The 17,500-nt window shown below is 45.6% G+C and overlaps 1 protein-coding gene across 1 annotated transcript in view; it reads left to right on the top strand.

The window, feature by feature from the left end:
* The window catches only part of LOC310788796 (ubiquitin carboxyl-terminal hydrolase 54-like), a gene marked incomplete at both ends in the record, with an annotated part of 49,169 nt that overhangs the window by 16,389 nt on the left and 15,280 nt on the right, over positions 1–17,500 (top strand). The window contains 8 exon segments of the mRNA XM_083650370.1: positions 464–613; positions 5,295–5,463; positions 8,166–8,366; positions 10,880–11,014; positions 12,188–12,389; positions 13,406–13,705; positions 14,531–14,734; positions 16,899–17,032. Of these exon segments, the coding sequence (XP_083506496.1) occupies positions 464–613; positions 5,295–5,463; positions 8,166–8,366; positions 10,880–11,014; positions 12,188–12,389; positions 13,406–13,705; positions 14,531–14,734; positions 16,899–17,032 (1,495 nt within the window).

Raw genomic sequence — 17,500 nt, forward strand, 5'->3', positions numbered from 1 at the left:
TACTCTTTGTCTGCTCTAGAGCGGAAGGGACCAGAAACAGTATGGCCGTCCTGACCTGTACCTGCATAAAAATGTTTGTTTAGAAGCTACAACATTGCTTATAGGTTATTTGCAACCACGTGATTCTGATGACGTCACTGTTGCATAAAGACGGATGGTACAAAATGGAAACTTGAGCAAAGTCTTGCATCTTAATCTTTGGAATGCCGCTATTTCCACTCATGGAGTTTATCTTCTGTAGCTGAGCACCCACAGCCAAGCAGGCACCTGTTCTGCATCCCAACATGATCTAGAATAGGTTTGAGGGAAATGTGTATTTTTGATTTTTAGGTGAACTGTCCCTTTTTTATTTTATTTCTCAAAACATCAAAAAACATCAGTTACCAGCAATAATATAACAAGATTCAAATGCTCAATTTAACTGTCTCTCTCTCTCTCTCTTTGTCTCTCTCTCACTCTCCAGTTGTTCTACCGGGTGACAGAGGAGAAGGCGCGGCAGTCAGAGCTCTACCTGGTGGGCATGGTGTGTTACTACGGCAAACATTACTCCACCTTCTTCTTCCAGACCAAGATCCGCCGCTGGATGTACTTCGACGACGCTCACGTCAAAGAGGTGAAGAACCAGAGAGCAGAGAGCAGAGAGAAGGGCCAAAGACACGGCAGTTGACCTTGTTGTCCACCAGGGTGCGCTACATGGAGCTACACAACATTCAGGAACTCGTCTTTGCTCGAAGGACTGCATCATGTAGTTATATCACAACATGTTGCTCTTAATATACGCGTGCAACTACATACAGTACACGGTTGACGCTGCTCATTCAGCTCTGCACCAATCACACCGCTGCTCCCTCACTCTCGCTCGCCCACTCACTCACTCACTCACTCACTCACTCACTCACTCCACTAGCTTAGCGTTAGCCAATTAGGCTGCACACCGCAGCTAAAACACATGCCTCAAATGATCAAGACTGCTCTTCAGCGCAGCGGATCACAGAACGTTCTGTCATTTCTCTTCTTTTTTTCCCTCAATATTTTATTTTCAATGTTCATGTATGTAATAGATAAAGTGCTTGGGATCTCACGCACGGGGTGCACAAGACACCAGCCGGGCAAGCCGACCATCACGCCCAACCTCAGTCACCTGTCATTCTTAACCTCGTCAAAGTGGGCCAGAAACGGTTCCCAGATAGTTGAGAACCTCCCAAGCGAGTTGGTCCTGAGGGACCTGAGTCTCTCCTGTATAACAGAAATCATGTCCATCAGCCATACCCGAAAAGAGGGTGGAGAGGAGGACTTCCACTCCTTCCTGTGTTCCAAACCCACTGTTGTCTGTCACTTACGCTCCTACTGGCCGCAGGAGTGAGGAGTCAGCAGACGGTCATTGTAATGGGCGTATAAAACAGTCGGTAAAACAGGGCGATCATAATAAAAAGCCGATGACGGATAAAAAGATGATAAGGGATGAAAGGACTTCCTGGCGTGAGGTAATCAGAGTCTAGTCGTGTGATTGGCTGGTAGCAGTGTAGCGGACAGCGAGGTGAACTCTGATTGGCTCGTTGACTGATTCTGTCAGGACTTCCTCATTCTGCGTGTGCGTGTTGTAAAGAATTACAAAAGGGCGTGGAGTTCCAGAAAGGAAATGACCTCATGCTGTGGCGCTCTCTCTCTCTATCTTCCTTCCTCTCTCTCGTTTTCCCTCCTTCCTCTCTCTCTCTCTCTCTCTCTCTCTTCCTCTCTCTCTCTCCATCCGTCCATCACTCTCTCCCTCTCTTCCTTTGCCCTCGCTCTCTCTTTGGAAGTCATTCAAATTCAAACTCCAAATTCTTTATCGACATGATTGACAACGTCAGGGTTGCATACACACACAGTTAACAACAAACAATATGTATGCGTATGCATGACATAAACATTCTGAAACTTTGGAATTAAATTCCGAATAACATATAATACCGTATACAATAATATGCAATCATATTTTCATCTAAATCCTTAACATTTTTCTCTCTTTCCCTTTTTACTCTCTCTCTCATCACTGAAGTCTGATAGTGGAATGATCTCTCTCTCTCTCTATCTCTCTCTCTCTCTCTCTCTCTCTCTGCTGGTTGTGAAAACAAGGATATCCCTCTATTGTTTATCAGTCCAGCTGGACAGAGTTGAGGGTGTGGTCAACACACACACACACACACACACACACACACACACACACACACACACACATACACATCCCACCACACCACAGCGTCCACTTTTGCTCACATTGCAGACTCCTATTCTATCTTTCTCTCACTCACACACTCACACACTCACTCACGCACACACTCAGCAGCTACAGTGTCGGTGGTTTGGATCGTGGGTCGGAGGTGGACGTCGCCTTTGGAAAATGGAGGAAGGGTTTACGTTGAAATAACAAGCGGAGAGAGACAGACGGAGAGAGAGAGAGAGACAGACAGACGGAGGGTAGGAAGACAAGTTTTTTTTTTTTTCTGTCCGCCCGACCGGCACAACGGATCGTACTCGCCGAAAATCTCCCAGCGACTTCCTCTGCTTTACCCGCTGACTCTGGTTTTAGGACAGAGCCTGGACCAGCCGTCTGTCACTCTCGGCAGACGAGTGCATCTGAGAAGTTTTGTTCCAACAGGTCGTTTCACTGTAAACATTGAAACTAATTATTTTACTTTTTCCTAGCACGAGATAGGGCTGTTCGATTGTGGTTAAAAATCATAATCACAATTATTTTGACAAATATTGATATCAGGATTATTTAACGTGATTACTCTTTTTTTGGGGGGGCAACATCATGCATTTATTGAACATTGAAAAAAATACATTTTTAATACAGTACTGGATTTCTTTGAACTTTAAATATAATTGAACTGAAAAACAAAGACATACATGCAAATACAAAAAAGTAAAATAAATAAATAATAATAAACAAATAAATAAATATAAAATAAATAAATAGGCAAGATGCAAAATATACAATATACAATAATATACAAAATAATTGTTTTATCTCTATTATCTTGTTTTCATAATTGTCGGAATTAATTTGTATTATTAATTTTAATAATTAATTTCCACAGCCCTAGCAGGAGAGGTCACTTTTAAGTCCTTGGTTGATGCATTTGTACTGACTAAATGTTGAATGATGGACCTCAGGTAAAGAAATGCATATTTAGTGCTTTTCTTCTTCTTCTTCTTTCTTTATGTGCAAATTTTTTAAACACAGAAACAGACTAAACGAAACGAATACTTGTAGACTGTATCTGGCAGCACTGGGAATGAACCCTGGGCTAGCAGAACTGCAGTGTGAATCTCATAGCCCTGTGTTTAGGTTAACCAGGGCTAACAATCGCGTGTGTGAAAAGGGGATAAGTTAGCCCAGAGATACCTCAGAAAACCAATAATAATAATAATCTGTATGCAATACAACAAGAGAAAAGAAACACCAAAACAGTAGAAAAAGAAAACAAATAACAAAAAAAGAAATCCTAAGAGTAATCCAAATGAGAACTAGCGATGTGAGGTGTAAGTGTGATGTATGTGGACTATGTGTGACTCGTCAGAGAGTTGAAGCGTGGATTTAAATGAGTTAACGGATTATGCGTATATATATATATATATATATATATATAGATAGATATAGGTGTTCCATAGTGTGGCTCCTCCGTAGCGTATTGAAAATTGGTTATTGGTAGTGTGACAGTACGCGGGGGTGAAGGTGATCTGAGTGTCTTGTAGGTTAGAATTCTGTTGCAAGTATAACCTATATATACTGTAGTATAACCAGGGAGAGAGACAGGTGAGTATATATATTTATAAACAAAGACATTGAAATAGGCACTGCATTGCTTAAAAAGAGTAGGACTGGACAAACGATGCTTGTTACCTGGCTGTTACCTGTGAAAGCAGCTGCTACATAATATAGCAGTGGTTATCAATGTGGGGTCCAGGGACCACCAAGGGTCATTGAGGGGGTTTCACGGGGTCCCCCCAACAAATTGATGAATTGTTCATCACCATTTAATTTATAGGTTAACGCAATTAGAGGATGTAGATGGACGACTGTTTTGGTCATAGTTTCTCTGTCATCTCTGCCTACTATGCAGATAGTGATGGGAGTCTGGACTAAATAATCTCTGACACATATTCTCAGATTTGGGTCAGAGAGACAACATCTCATTAAATGGGGTTCTATGGCTCTAACAGGGCTTTTCACAGTGCATGCTCTTAGCCCGGGGCTAAGAATAGGGCCAAGTTATCCCTGGGCTAACTTAGCCCCTTTTCACACACACGATTGTTAGCCCTGGTTAACCTAAACGCAGGGCTATGAGATTCACACTGCAGTTCTGCTAGCCCAGGGTTCATTCCCAGTGCTGCCAGATAGAGTCTCTAGCCCCATTTCACACTGGCAACTTTTAGCCTTGTGTGTTGTGTTTAGATGGAAAGTCAGGCTTAACCCTGAAAAGTCAGGGATGGGTCAGCCCTGGGCTGAAGTCTGTTTGGAGTGGGCCAGGATTGTGCAAGTGTGAAAGCTTTCTTAGCCCTGGGCTAACAGCTCTCTTAGCCCCAGGCTAAGAGACTGACTTAGTGTAGTGTGAAAAGCCCTAATGTGGACTAAATCGGAGGTCCTTCATATGAAAAGGACTGAGAATCACTGCCATATATAGAACCACTACACCCTAGCCAAAGAACCCTTCAATAACCTTTTTTTTTCTGGGTGTAGAGTAGATTAATTTACCTAACTTACTTACTTTTATTTTATTTAGCACAAGTAGAAACGAAAAAGAACAAATACAGAAAACAGTGGGTAGTGCTAGGAGAGATGGGAAGCCCATATGAATGTATACCCAAAAATGAAATATATCCCATATGAAATAAGTCAAAATTGACTTTAAGTATTCAAGTTATATGTGCGTCCTGGTAGCTCACCTGGTAGCACGCATACCACGAAGGCTCGGCCCTTCGCGCGGCCGACCCGCGGTCCTTTGCTGCATGTCATCCCCCCTCTCTCTCCCCACCCTTCCTGTCTACCTACTGTCCTATATAAAACAAATAAAGGTGAAATGCCAAAAAAAAAAAAGTATTCAAGTTATATGCCATATATCACAAATGAGACAGAATATAGGAATATGAAGAAAACAAATGTGTGATTGTACACTATACAGCTTGTAGTGAGCATCGCCCACCAGGCCAGATGTGTGGAGGTGGTTCTTCTCCTTTTGGCCTTTCCTGCTATTTTCCTCAGGCTTTGTGTTTAAATACAGTTGTGTGTTTCTGCTCCGGTCCTGCAGATCGGTCCCAAGTGGAAGGACGTGGTGTCGCGCTGCATCAAGGGCCACTACCAGCCTCTGCTGCTGCTGTACGCCGACCCGCGGGGAACGCCGGTGTCTCTGCAAGACCTGCCCCCCCAACTGGACCTGCACCACCTCAACAAGACCTACTACGACAGCGAAGACTCAGGTTCTGTTGATAGGAGTCATGCTATGGCAGCACAACACAGCCAGGAGTAGCGATAATTGTCCCTCACCAAAGGGGGACAAGATAGGGGGGACTATCGGGTCGTTAGGGTTCCTTCCGTTCTTCCGTTATAGTTAGTCACACTGTACTGACTCGAGGGTGGATCCACTGGTGGGGGACAACATGTTTATTATTCACTTGTAGTACTGTAGTAGAGGTAGTAAATGGCACAACAGCAAACCATAGGGCCCCTTTTCACGGCAACCATTTTGTGTCGAAAAGGCAGGGTAGACACAAGTGCATGCAAAACACTAAAGTTGCTGACAGGGTTCTGCGCAGCCTTGACTTGGAGCCTTGCCGCCGACTAGCGGCAACAGTGAGACTGTGCATACTCGAACGTAACTCGGCGCGTTGGCTGCGGTACACGTCCAAAACACTAGGTGGCTTGATATGACGTTATCGTGTCGTTTGCCAAGAACTTGCAATCATGTCGGTGGGGGGACATTTTATTGTCCCTGTATTTCCAAACTCATTTCGGTGAGCCTGCAGAAGGCTTTGCTAGATTAGGGACAAGCACTGTTAAATGAGGAAATGGCACTTCCTCATTCCTCACAATAAGTACATAAGCGGATATGTGCGCGGCCCAAGGCAACGGCCAATCACAGCTCTCGTGCTGGTCACGTCACGTCCGTGTTGACGCCGCGGAGTAACATTTTCGAGGAGCTGCACGCACCCTCCGCCGAGCTGCGCCGATAGGACGGCCAGCTGCGGCGACCCCCTCGGCGCCGGCGATTTCGCTTGAGCATAATTTGTGCTTAATGAGGGTTTCCAACTTCCATGATTGGAATTTGGAAACCCTCATTGCGGTTTTGCTTGCACCTTTATTTACCCTGCCTTTTTGACACAAAATGTCCCCCATGAAAAGGGTCTATACGAGGGATCGGCCGAGCAGCATTTTGGTAAACAAACCTCGTCACTGGGTGGCAACGGCAATGGAACCCTATGGAGCCCAAGTGGCGCGAGGCTTGTGTGTCTGACCCTAGCCAGCTAACTCTGTTTACATTTTAGAAACTGCGACAGTTCACACAACTTTAACACGACATGCATTGCATATGTTATACATCAAACTCTTGAGCTAATTCTGCTCTCACTCAGAATGTCAAAATATAAGCGATGTGATGTATAGTTTTTGAGATATTAACGTTTGTTTGGCACAACTCATACTATTAACTCATTCACTGCCAATATCTGACTGGCATTTTTGGCACAGGCCAAGTATTTCCATAATGTTTGGTCATCTTTCAAGACCCACAGTAAATTCTGTACTAGGACTACAGTGATGTCCAATACCTCGAAATGAAGATCTAAGTCTCTACTTTCACCCCCAAAAAGAAAGTTAGCTTTTAGCATGTTCTGTACTCTACTTATAACCCTTTTTATACACCCCATGTTCATCAAAAAAGCCTGTCTGGGAAGAGAAAAGGGAGAAAAAAGCATTTTTGTAAAAGGGCACAATCTCAGGCATAACTCACTCTCAATTCTTTTATTTTGAACTGTATTGACATCAGACATGTAAATATTATTCGTTAGGACACAAATGACAAAAAAAAAATATATATATATATATATACACACATGAAGTGCTTTTTTTTTTACATTCAACAATAGGCTACAGTTTACTCGGTGTGCAGACAGACAGACAGACAGACAGACAGACAGACACACCGACAGACAGACAGACAGACAGACAGACAGACAGACAGACAGACACAGACACACACACACACACACACACACACACACACACACACACACACACACACACACACACACACACACACACACACGATCCCCCTTTTAGATTTCTAACCCAACATAGGATAAGCAATAACCACGCCCTGTGGCGCTGGGATTGGCCAGGAGCAACACTGGAGGGCGAGCAGCCCAGCGATTTCATAACTGAAGAGCTCTTGAGAAGGACAGCGGGCTGCTGTGAGTGCCTTCTGCCCGCTGCTGCCTAGCTGTTCCTGTGTTTATTTTTGATTTGTTCTGGTACACCCGTCTCCCTATCAACTCTGCTATTTGATCGTTCCCGTTTTCCCCTCGGCTATTCAACACGTCCTCACCGCCCTCGCAAACTGATCGATCATTTCCTCATTCCTCCGATGATCAAACACATCTCTTGATTACTTTCTCCCGTTTTCTCCTGGCTGGCACAGAGGAAGGCGACTCCAGCTCGTGCCGAGGGCGTTTCAATTGCGTTTCTCCTGTCTGCACAAGGAAGCGTTACCCGTTCTCTGCTTTTCCTCTTGCTAGATTTCAAAACAACAGCTGCGGTATGTGTTTGATCGCGTGCTGTCGGCTACCCTTTGAAGGCAGGGACCTGTGTCTGTGTGACAGGCTGGGCAAGTGTTTGCTGCAGGCGCTGCACCAATAAAAACAAAAACACGTCAAACACGTCCTTGGCGGGGAAGGCCATTGCTGATAACACGTCAAAGACGTCATTGGCGGTGAATGAGTTAACTGCCGCGGGGTTCCGCATTTCTGGGTGTCAAGTGACGTCACGCTGATTCGTCCTATAGGGTAATTAGCAGTACTTGTAATAGTTGTAGTAGTAGTAGTAGTTGTGTTTGGGTGTGGCTATATTATGTATAACTATTTGCATCACCACTGACTTGTATAATTAACCCCCCCACCCCAAACAGGTCGCGAGCCATCAATCTCCAGTGACACCCGCACCGATTCGTCGACGGAGAGCTACTCATGCCGACAGCCCTCCCACTCCCACCATGAGTCCCTGGCCAGTCACTACTCCTCCGACTCACAGGGAACCGTCATCTGCATCGAACGTCCTGACAGACCCCAGCACGCCTCTCTCGCCTCGCTCTGCAGCCTGGACACCATAGGTAGGTACTGGGTACAGCAGGTAGGCCCAGGGAAGACATATTCCTCCATATTCAGCCTGGGGTACCGTAGGTAGTAGGTAGCATCAAGACAGACTGTCCCCCTGAGATCCAGTGTGAACTGGACATCACAGCTAGGGCCAAGGAAGAGAGTCCTCCATATGAACCCTCGGCGCTGCTGGTAGGGCCAAGGCAGATGTCTGCTGGTAGGGCCAAGGCAGATGTCTGCTGGTAGGGCCAAGGCAGATGTCTGCTGGTAGGGCCAAGGCAGATGTCTGCTGGTAGGGCCGAGGCAGATGTCTGCTGGTAGGGCCAAGGCAGATGTCTGCTGGTAGGGCCAAGGCAGATGTCTGCTGGTAGGGCCGAGGCAGATGTCTGCTGGTAGGGCCAAGGCAGATGTCTGCTGGTAGGGCCAAGGCAGATGTCTGCTGGTAGGGCCAAGGCAGATGTCTGCTGGTAGGGCCAAGGCAGATGTCCGCCCAGTGACCAGCTTGGATAAGCGAGGTAGGACCAAGACAGAAAGTCCTGTATATCACTACACTAGATACCACAAGTAGGACCAAGACAGTGAGGTACAGGCAGACAGTCCTGTACTGTATCTCCAGCCCAGGTACCACACATAGTGTTTACAGGCAGACAGTCCTGTACTGTATCTCCAGCCCAGGTACCACATAGTGTTTACAGACAGTCCTGTACTGTATCTCCAGCCCAGGTACCACATAGTGTTTACAGGCAGACAGTCCTGTACTGTATCTCCAGCCTAGGTACCACATAGTGTTTACAGGCAGACAGTCCTGTACTGTATCTCCAGCCCAGGTACCACCCATAGTGTTTACAGGCAGTCCTGTACTGTATCTCCAGCCCAGGTACCACACATAGTGTTTACAGACAGACAGTCCTGTACTGTATCTCCAGCCCAGGTACCACCCATAGTGTTTACAGACAGACAGTCCTGTACTGTATCTCCAGCCCAGGTACCACCCATAGTGTTTACAGGCAGTCCTGTACTGTATCTCCAGCCCAGGTACCACACATAGTGTTTACAGACAGACAGTCCTGTACTGTATCTCCAGCCCAGGTACCACATAGTGTTTACAGGCAGACAGTCCTGTACTGTATCTCCAGCCCAGGTACCACACATAGTGTTTACAGACAGACAGTCCTGTACTGTATCTCCAGCTCAGGTACCACATAGTGTTTACAGGCAAACAGTCCTGTACTGTATCTCCAGCCCAGGTACCACATAGTGTTTACAGGCAGACAGTCCTGTACTGTATCTCCAGCCTAGGTACCACATAGTGTTTACAGGCAGACAGTCCTGTACTCTATCTCCAGCCCAGGTACCACCCATAGTGTTTACAGACAGACAGTCCTGTACTGTATCTCCAGCCTAGGTACCACATAGTGTTTACAGGCAGACAGTCCTGTACTCTATCTCCAGCCCAGGTACCACCCATAGTGTTTACAGACAGACAGTCCTGTACTGTATCTCCAGCCCAGGTACCACCCATAGTGTTGAGGCAGTTGGTCCTTCATGTCCAGCCTGGGACAAGACAGCTAGGAGTCAAATACATCAGCCAATGGGGATTTTGACTGATTCAAGCAAAGTGGCCAGTGTATGATTTCATTGCAAACTTCGTTCTATCAATTCTGGAAAAGTTCTGGTGCCTGAAATTCATTGGACAATTTGAAAAACCAAAACGGACGATTAAATTATCAAAAAAACACAACTATTACAGTAGAGAATGAGATACAGTAATTCACAACTTTAATGTGAATTTGGAGTGAACTTTTACTTTCATGCCAGCAATGAGTTGATACTGTTTCACAAAACACGACTATCTCCTGCTCTTACCATAGCTGATGACATCTCACACACACACACACACACACACACACACACACACACACACACACACACACACACACACACACACACACACACACACACACACACACACACACACACAGATACACCCCTGCTGTGTAATGTGGACAGCTTCACTGCTTCGTCATGTTTTTGTGTGTGTGTGTGTGTGTGTGTGTGTGTGTGTGTGTGTGTGTGTGTGTGTGTGTGTGTGTGTGTGTGTCTGCGTGCGTGTCTGTGCGTGCGTGTGTGTGTGTGTGTGTCTGTGTGTGCTGTGCTGGCATTCTGTGACAGACCATCTGCTGTCTGTTATCCTGCATGTTGTTGAGCTCTCAGCAGCAGGGCCGGGCAGTCAGCTGCAGCCTTTCACCAGTCACACTATCTGCTCTCATTTCTTCCTATATCGATTGGATTTCATGACCCGTTATGGCAACAAACAATCAATATTTGGATTTTGAAAGTTAATTTCCTCATGTTTGAATTTTGAAGAAATTTCAAAGCTCACTTCTTGTGAATATGTTGACTTGACTGTCTGTAACCCTGCTGTGTAGCCAATCATTCTTCTTGCTATCATTCTTATACTCTCATTGTGTTGCATGATGTGGTAACCATGTTGTAAACATCCGTTGCCATGGTTCTTGTTGCTAAGGCCAAGTGACGGACAGTGAGCAGCGGCACTCTCTGAGGAAGGGAGGCGGGGCCGGGGATAGGAGGCGGAGCTCTAGTCGCCTCCGGCGATCTAAACCCGACGTTGAAGCCTCCTCAGCCGGGTACCACAGCGAGGGTAGGCGGGGCTGGGGCCAATCAGGGGAGGGGAATTAGGGCACTAGGACCAATCACATGGCAGGGAGGAGAGTAGCTTCTGTATAAAGCGACTTACACCAAGCTATGTTGACTAGAAGAGCTAGAGAGAAATAGAGTCTGTGATAAAGCTACGTTAGCTTTGTCGCTAACATTAGCTTTCAGTTGAGTTCTGTCAGTTTGCTAACAGTCTGGTCTGCTCAGTTCCCACAGTGTGACAGACAATACAGACTAAGGATAATGCAGGTGTTGTGTAACACATTGCTTAGTGTCAGAAAATCCTATGAAAATAACAAAATCAACGATGTGTTTATTCTACGCCTATTACTTTCTGAATTCCCAGGTATCATTTTTAGCCATCAACCCAAAAGACACAATTTACATTTTAAAATTGCCAACTGTTACCACATGAAGTCTTGTTGTCTAGTCTTGAAGTAGTTAATACCAAATCAAATTCAAATAGGAACAAAACAAATTCTTCATTATGTCAGGGACTACTTTCTGTGCTACGGAACTACTTTCCTGATATTACGTTCAGCTTATTACGTTGTTTGAGGAAAAAGTACGATGCACCGGAAACGTGCTGCAGCGCGGCTGCATATTTTCATAGGATTTGTTGATGTTATTCAGTGCATTAAAAAAAAAACAGTCTTATCCTTTAATGGCCAGACATAGTGATAGTAATTAACACTTAAATGTCCATGCTGTGTTAGCCAATTTACCAATGCAGCATTCAAGTTCTGTGATTGTACTGTCACTTTTAAAAACACATGGCATATGATGACATGGAAGAAAGTGAGATCACCTCGTAGAATCAGCCTCAATTCCTAGATCAAGACATCTTGTGTTGCCGCCATCATTTTGATTTTGCTCAGTTCAGCATCCTCCATTATTGCATTTCTATTCTGAGTTCATTTTGAATGTTGTCACTCCTTTAATATGATCTCTCTCTCTTTCCCCCTTTCTTTTTTGCCTCTCTTACTCTTTTCCCTCCCTCCCCCCCTCTCTCTTTTATCTCTCTCTGTATCCGCTCGTCTCTCTCTCTGTATCTGCTCGTCTCTCTCTGTATCCGCTGGTCTCTCTCTGTATGCGCTCGTCTCTCTCTCTGTATCCGCTGGTCTCTCTCCCCTTCTTTTATTCTCTCTTTTCCTCCCAGGAGAGACGTTGAAGGAGCAGCAGGCCCCTCGGCCCCTCCCGAAGCCCCCGTCATCTTCCTCGTCGTCCTCTTCCTCGTCCAGTCGGCTGCGCGACTTCAGGGTGACGATGAGCAGCATCCTCCACAGCCGCCCGCTCTCCTCCTCCTCCTCCTCTGCCTCCTCACCGGCTGTCGCCATCGCCTCCCAGACAAGGTTATTATTGTTAACTAAAACTACCAGTAGGGGGGGGGGGGATTTTAGTCCACATCTAGACTGCCTGGTACAAGTGGTCCAATTCCGGTTTTTTTGCAGACATGTGGCACAGATCTGATAAATATTATGAGCATGTAAACAGGAGAAAAGCACATGAAATCAGATATTCTCAGATCCGTTTCGGGCCTCAATCATATGTGGAAATGAATCCGATATGTCTGCCAATGCGACTTTTATGGTTTTGGAAGGGTTTTATGTCAATTGCGATTTCAAAAATCATAAAACCGGTGTTAAAATACGTCATCCCTGTGGCGGCATCGACCTCTCACTATCCAGTCAGAGAAATGTTTACATTTTCTGGGAAACGGAAGGTCAGATCGCGATGGTGCAGTAAAGCAGTGGTAAAGTGGTAAAGCAGTGGTGCTCAAACTTTTTCATGTCAAGGACCCCTAAACTGACACGAATTAGACCACGGACCCGCATCCAGGTTTTGTCCCAGGGTCCCCCATCTGATAACATTTTTGCTTTTAGATATTTTATTACCGGAAGTGTATGAAACCCATGAGTAGTCCTACATTCTGTCATTGTGTTACTTATGGATGGAATTATAGTGAAAATAAATTATTCCCCTTTTTGCTGGGGAGCCCCTGGAACCCCCTCAAGGACCCCACTGGTCTAGACACTCTAAAGGACCATATGTATTTTTTCACCCCGAATCCAACGAGTCTCTACGAGTTACGGTTGCGGAGATACGTCCGCCCTCCATGCAGGACTACAGGAGAGAGATAGAGGACAGCGGGGGGTTGGGAGTTCCAAGTTACTAACTGACCAAACACTCTATTTCAGTGATTGCTGTCAGAATATAGAGCCATTTAGCACTTATTTGAACACAAAAACATCGCCGAATGCAGCTTTAACTATGGAAACTAAACTAAGTTGAAAACACAAATTAAAAACAAAATAAAAATACAAAACGAATGAAAAATACAAAACTATAACAACTCCTCCTAAATCGCCTCCACCAGCAACAACCACCACCCCTCCGCTGCCTCCTGCTCCTCCTCCTCCGACAGACCCGGTGACTGGGAGGCGGACAGTACCGGCAGTGAGTCCAGGGCCAGCAGCGCGGGCTCGGGCTCGGGCTCAGGGCGGTACCGTCCGGCCTGGAGGCCCCGCAGGGAGACGCTCAACATCGACAGCATCTTCACCCGCGAGCGGCGGCGCCGGCAGGCCGGGTACAGCCCGCTAGGCGCCCTCCCACCTGAAGACTGTGGAGCGTCCGCTGCCCAGGGAGCCCCCCTGGAAGAGGCTGGGTTCCTACGCAGGTGTGGAAAGTCTGTAGCCTATAGTTCAAACCATCCTGATCACGTGATCTCACATTCTGTCTCACTCTACGTATCGGTCTGGAATCCAATCCGTCCACAGCTATTTCAGTGGGCGGGAATACTTGCCTTGACAGACAACTCCTGCAGCCAATCAGGGTTGCCAAATCCAATCCAAATCCACTCAGGGAGAATGGCGTAAACGTCTCTTCCGCCGAGAAACTCCGCTGGTGCATATAAGTCTTGTTCTTGTTTAATTGTTGTTGAGTCTATTTCTGCAATAACTGCAGTTATGGCTGTGTTTACTCTACTAACGTTACCGCTCGTTGCTTCGGGAGACTCCATTACTATTTTGCCAGCTCGCCCGGTATTTCACGTCATCAACTAGGACGCAGTCCCCGATTGGCCCGGTTACATTGTGATTTCAGGAAGTCGATATGGATGGCTGGAAGTCCAGGCTGATGCGTGAAAGAAAATGTGAAGTCACATGATCAGGATGCTATTTAACCAAGCTACAAAATCTGGAAAAGTATAAAAAATTCATTAGATCATTTCCAGGTCTTGAATAGTTTGGGAATTTGGGGAAAAAAGAAAAAAAAATCTGGAAACGTATGGAAAATGTTGTGGTCATCCAGATCCGATACACACACAATTCTTGCTTTTATATTCTTGTAGAGCCATTGTAGAACAGTCTTCATCTATACAGTGATATGACCCAGTTAGGGGCAAGATGTCTCTCTGTGTAAATCTATCGAACACCAGACACAATCTTCAAAACAAGTCAAGGTCTGGAAAACATATGGAATGTTTTGAATTGAAAATGTGTAGGAATCCTGAAGACGCGACGGCCGTGCGGTCGGGGGTGTCCCGGACGCTCCCCGCCCCGTCCAGCAGGGGGGGCAGAGGGGCGGAGCTCCCCCCTCCTCCTCCTCCTCCCCCCAGGCTGATCCAGAGGATGGAGAGCGGCTATGAGAGCAGCGAGAGGAACAGCAGCAGCCCACTCAGCCTGGAGCTCAACCTGCCTGCAGAGAGGTGGGCAGGCACACACACACATACACACACACACACACACACACACACACACACACACACACACACACAGTGCCTGAAATGGGCTGATATGCCTTCATTCACTGGTTCCCAATCTGCGGTACGTGTACCCCTAGGGGTACGTGAAGGTACTACAGGGGGTACTTGAGAGAAAGGGGGAAATTAAAATAAATTAAACGTTAAAATAAACTTGCTCAGGGGGCACTAATTACAACTCTTTCACTTCATTTCTTCTTTTGTAACGTTATATTCTTCAAAAGGTGGGTTAACATTCATTCATTGCATCATGTGCTATAGTTTTCTCTTGCAGTTTTCTAAGCAAAATGTTGTAGTCCGGTTAAACTGGGTACTTGGATTCCGAAATCAGGGGAAATGGGTACTGAAATCTCTGTACGAAAAAAGTGCTCCATAGACGTGACAGGGCTCCACGTAGGCAGACAGCACCATTCACACACAGTGAGTCAAACTGCAGCCGAAAACAAAACTGCATAGATCAAGTGAAGAGGTGTCACTCTGGCCCTAAATGAGGTAGCCTCTTGTAAGTACGTGTTCTGCAACAACAACAACAACAAAAACATTCTGTTGACGTTTTGCCCCGCAAAGGCGGATTGTAGCGACTATAATGCCTTACATTCTGCTGCAGGGTGAAACAACAATGGATTTATGTTACTGTGTAGAAAAAATAGATACATTTATATTGTGAGCAGAGTGATGCCTCCTCACATGATCTGATGAGCAGAGCAGTCAGCGAGCCGAGCACAGGGCCGTTACAGTGTCAATCATGAAGACGTTCATGGTGATCAAATGCCAATTATGTCAAATCAACACTACTGGTCAGGTGATCAAATGCCAATATGTCAAATCAACACTACTGGTCAGGTGATCAAATGCCAATATGTCAAATCAACACTACTGGTCAGGTGCCAGAGAGAGAAAATAAAATGGAGGATGTGCCGCACAAATGAAAGGTATGTTATTGCACCAGGAAGCAATAAAGATACGCGTTGGTTCATCCAGGACATGGTAGTCGTAGGCTATGGCCCCCCGACTGTAATCAGCTGACAGCCGGTTGATTGGATCAGTGTTTAATCATCAGACCAATCACATCTCTTCTCACAACAAGGCGGTCCGTTTGAATATGGCTGTCTTCTGTACTGGTCTTTGCTACTCTAATGCTGCCACACACATCACTGCTGCTGCTGGCAAAGCTTTGCCTCCACCACCCCAGCCTCCACCTTTCTAGTTCAGAGTCTGCATGGCTCAAAGGTCAAACATGTATTCACTGTCTTGCTTTGGGTTCACTCTTGTTTACCCATGGGGGGATTCTGCATTGCGCTACCTGATTAGCTTAGCATGCTGCATGGCTAATCCAGGGAGCATCTTCTGTAAAGAGCAGAGCCATCAGCGCCAAACAGAACTATTTCCATTTGTTGCAAGAAATGGATAAATCTATGACGAGAGTGTTCCTGACTGAATGCTAGTTTTCTTACAGTATATCATGAACACCAAAAGGTCAATATTGTTTTGTTAACCCAACTTACTCTGAATGGTTTACGGCCCTATCTGAAACTGCCTCGTACGAAAGATTGGTTTACAAAATAAATGGGAAGCTGGACACCTATACAGAAATCGGGGACCCATTTCCATCTCAGATCAGGGAAGAGTAAAATATGACAAATCTGACACACCAATATCATTTAAAACCAAACCTATAGTGCAACATGTTCGACTGGCGGGAGGGGGTTGAGTTCTTGGTTTGGGAGAAAATGGTTTCCTTTCAGTTCAGATCAAGTATGCAGGCTGTTGTGTTTTTTGTTTGTCTAACAGAATGTTTGTCTATAGTTGGATGCTGTTGTAATACAGAACGATAAGGCAACATTACAACTTATATCTGGTTTGCACATTGTTTATTTTTATTTGTATACTATTTTACGGACTGTGTTTTTTGTTTTGTTGTTTCTTTGTGAGTGTATACCAAATTGTAAATTGAACTGGACGTTTGAATATCTGCAAAGGAAACAATAAAAATGATAATTGAAATATTGTTTTGTTGCCACTGCCTCCAAAAAGCACAGGCAGCTCTGTCCGTCAGTTATGTAAAGATGATATTGCCCTCTTCTCTCCTCTCCTCTCTCTCTCTCTGCAGGGAGTGTGTGATGAAGAAGCCTTCCTCCTCCTCTTCCTCGGGGCCGGCCTGGAGGAGTGTGCGGTCGAGGAGCAGTGGAGCTCTGCTGCATGAGTGCAGGGGGAATTTGGGTACGGCACAGCGAGTGTGTGTGTGTGTGTATTGGTGTATGCGAGTGTCTATTGAGTGTGTGTGTGTGTGTGTATATTGGCGTTTGTGAGTGTCTATTGAGTGTGTGTGTGTGTGTGTGTGTGTGTGTGTGTCATAATCATAACAGCGATGGCATCAGTACTTGGTTGTTTTTTAACGTGCTTGATTGATTGACTGACTGGAGTCAGTAGAAAACTGACATGTAATCTGTCATCTTTATGCCTCCGCCGGCGATAGCCAGGCGGAGGATGAATATTGTGCCATCAGTCATTGGAACAGCTGCCCCCATCACATACGTCAATCAAACAATAAATCCTCGTTCAAATTCCATTTAAGAACATATTACTTAACAGGTGATCAATAGTCCAGCTGGTCACGAGCAACTCCATTTGTTTTCTCAGAAATGTATGTACAATGTAACTTGTAACTAACAATGTAAGTAACAACCAAAATGCAAATGTGTTATATTACAC

Source organism: Poromitra crassiceps, assembly GCF_964638095.1.
Source record: "Poromitra crassiceps genome assembly, chromosome: 14".
Classification (NCBI taxonomy): domain Eukaryota; kingdom Metazoa; phylum Chordata; class Actinopteri; order Beryciformes; family Melamphaidae; genus Poromitra; species Poromitra crassiceps.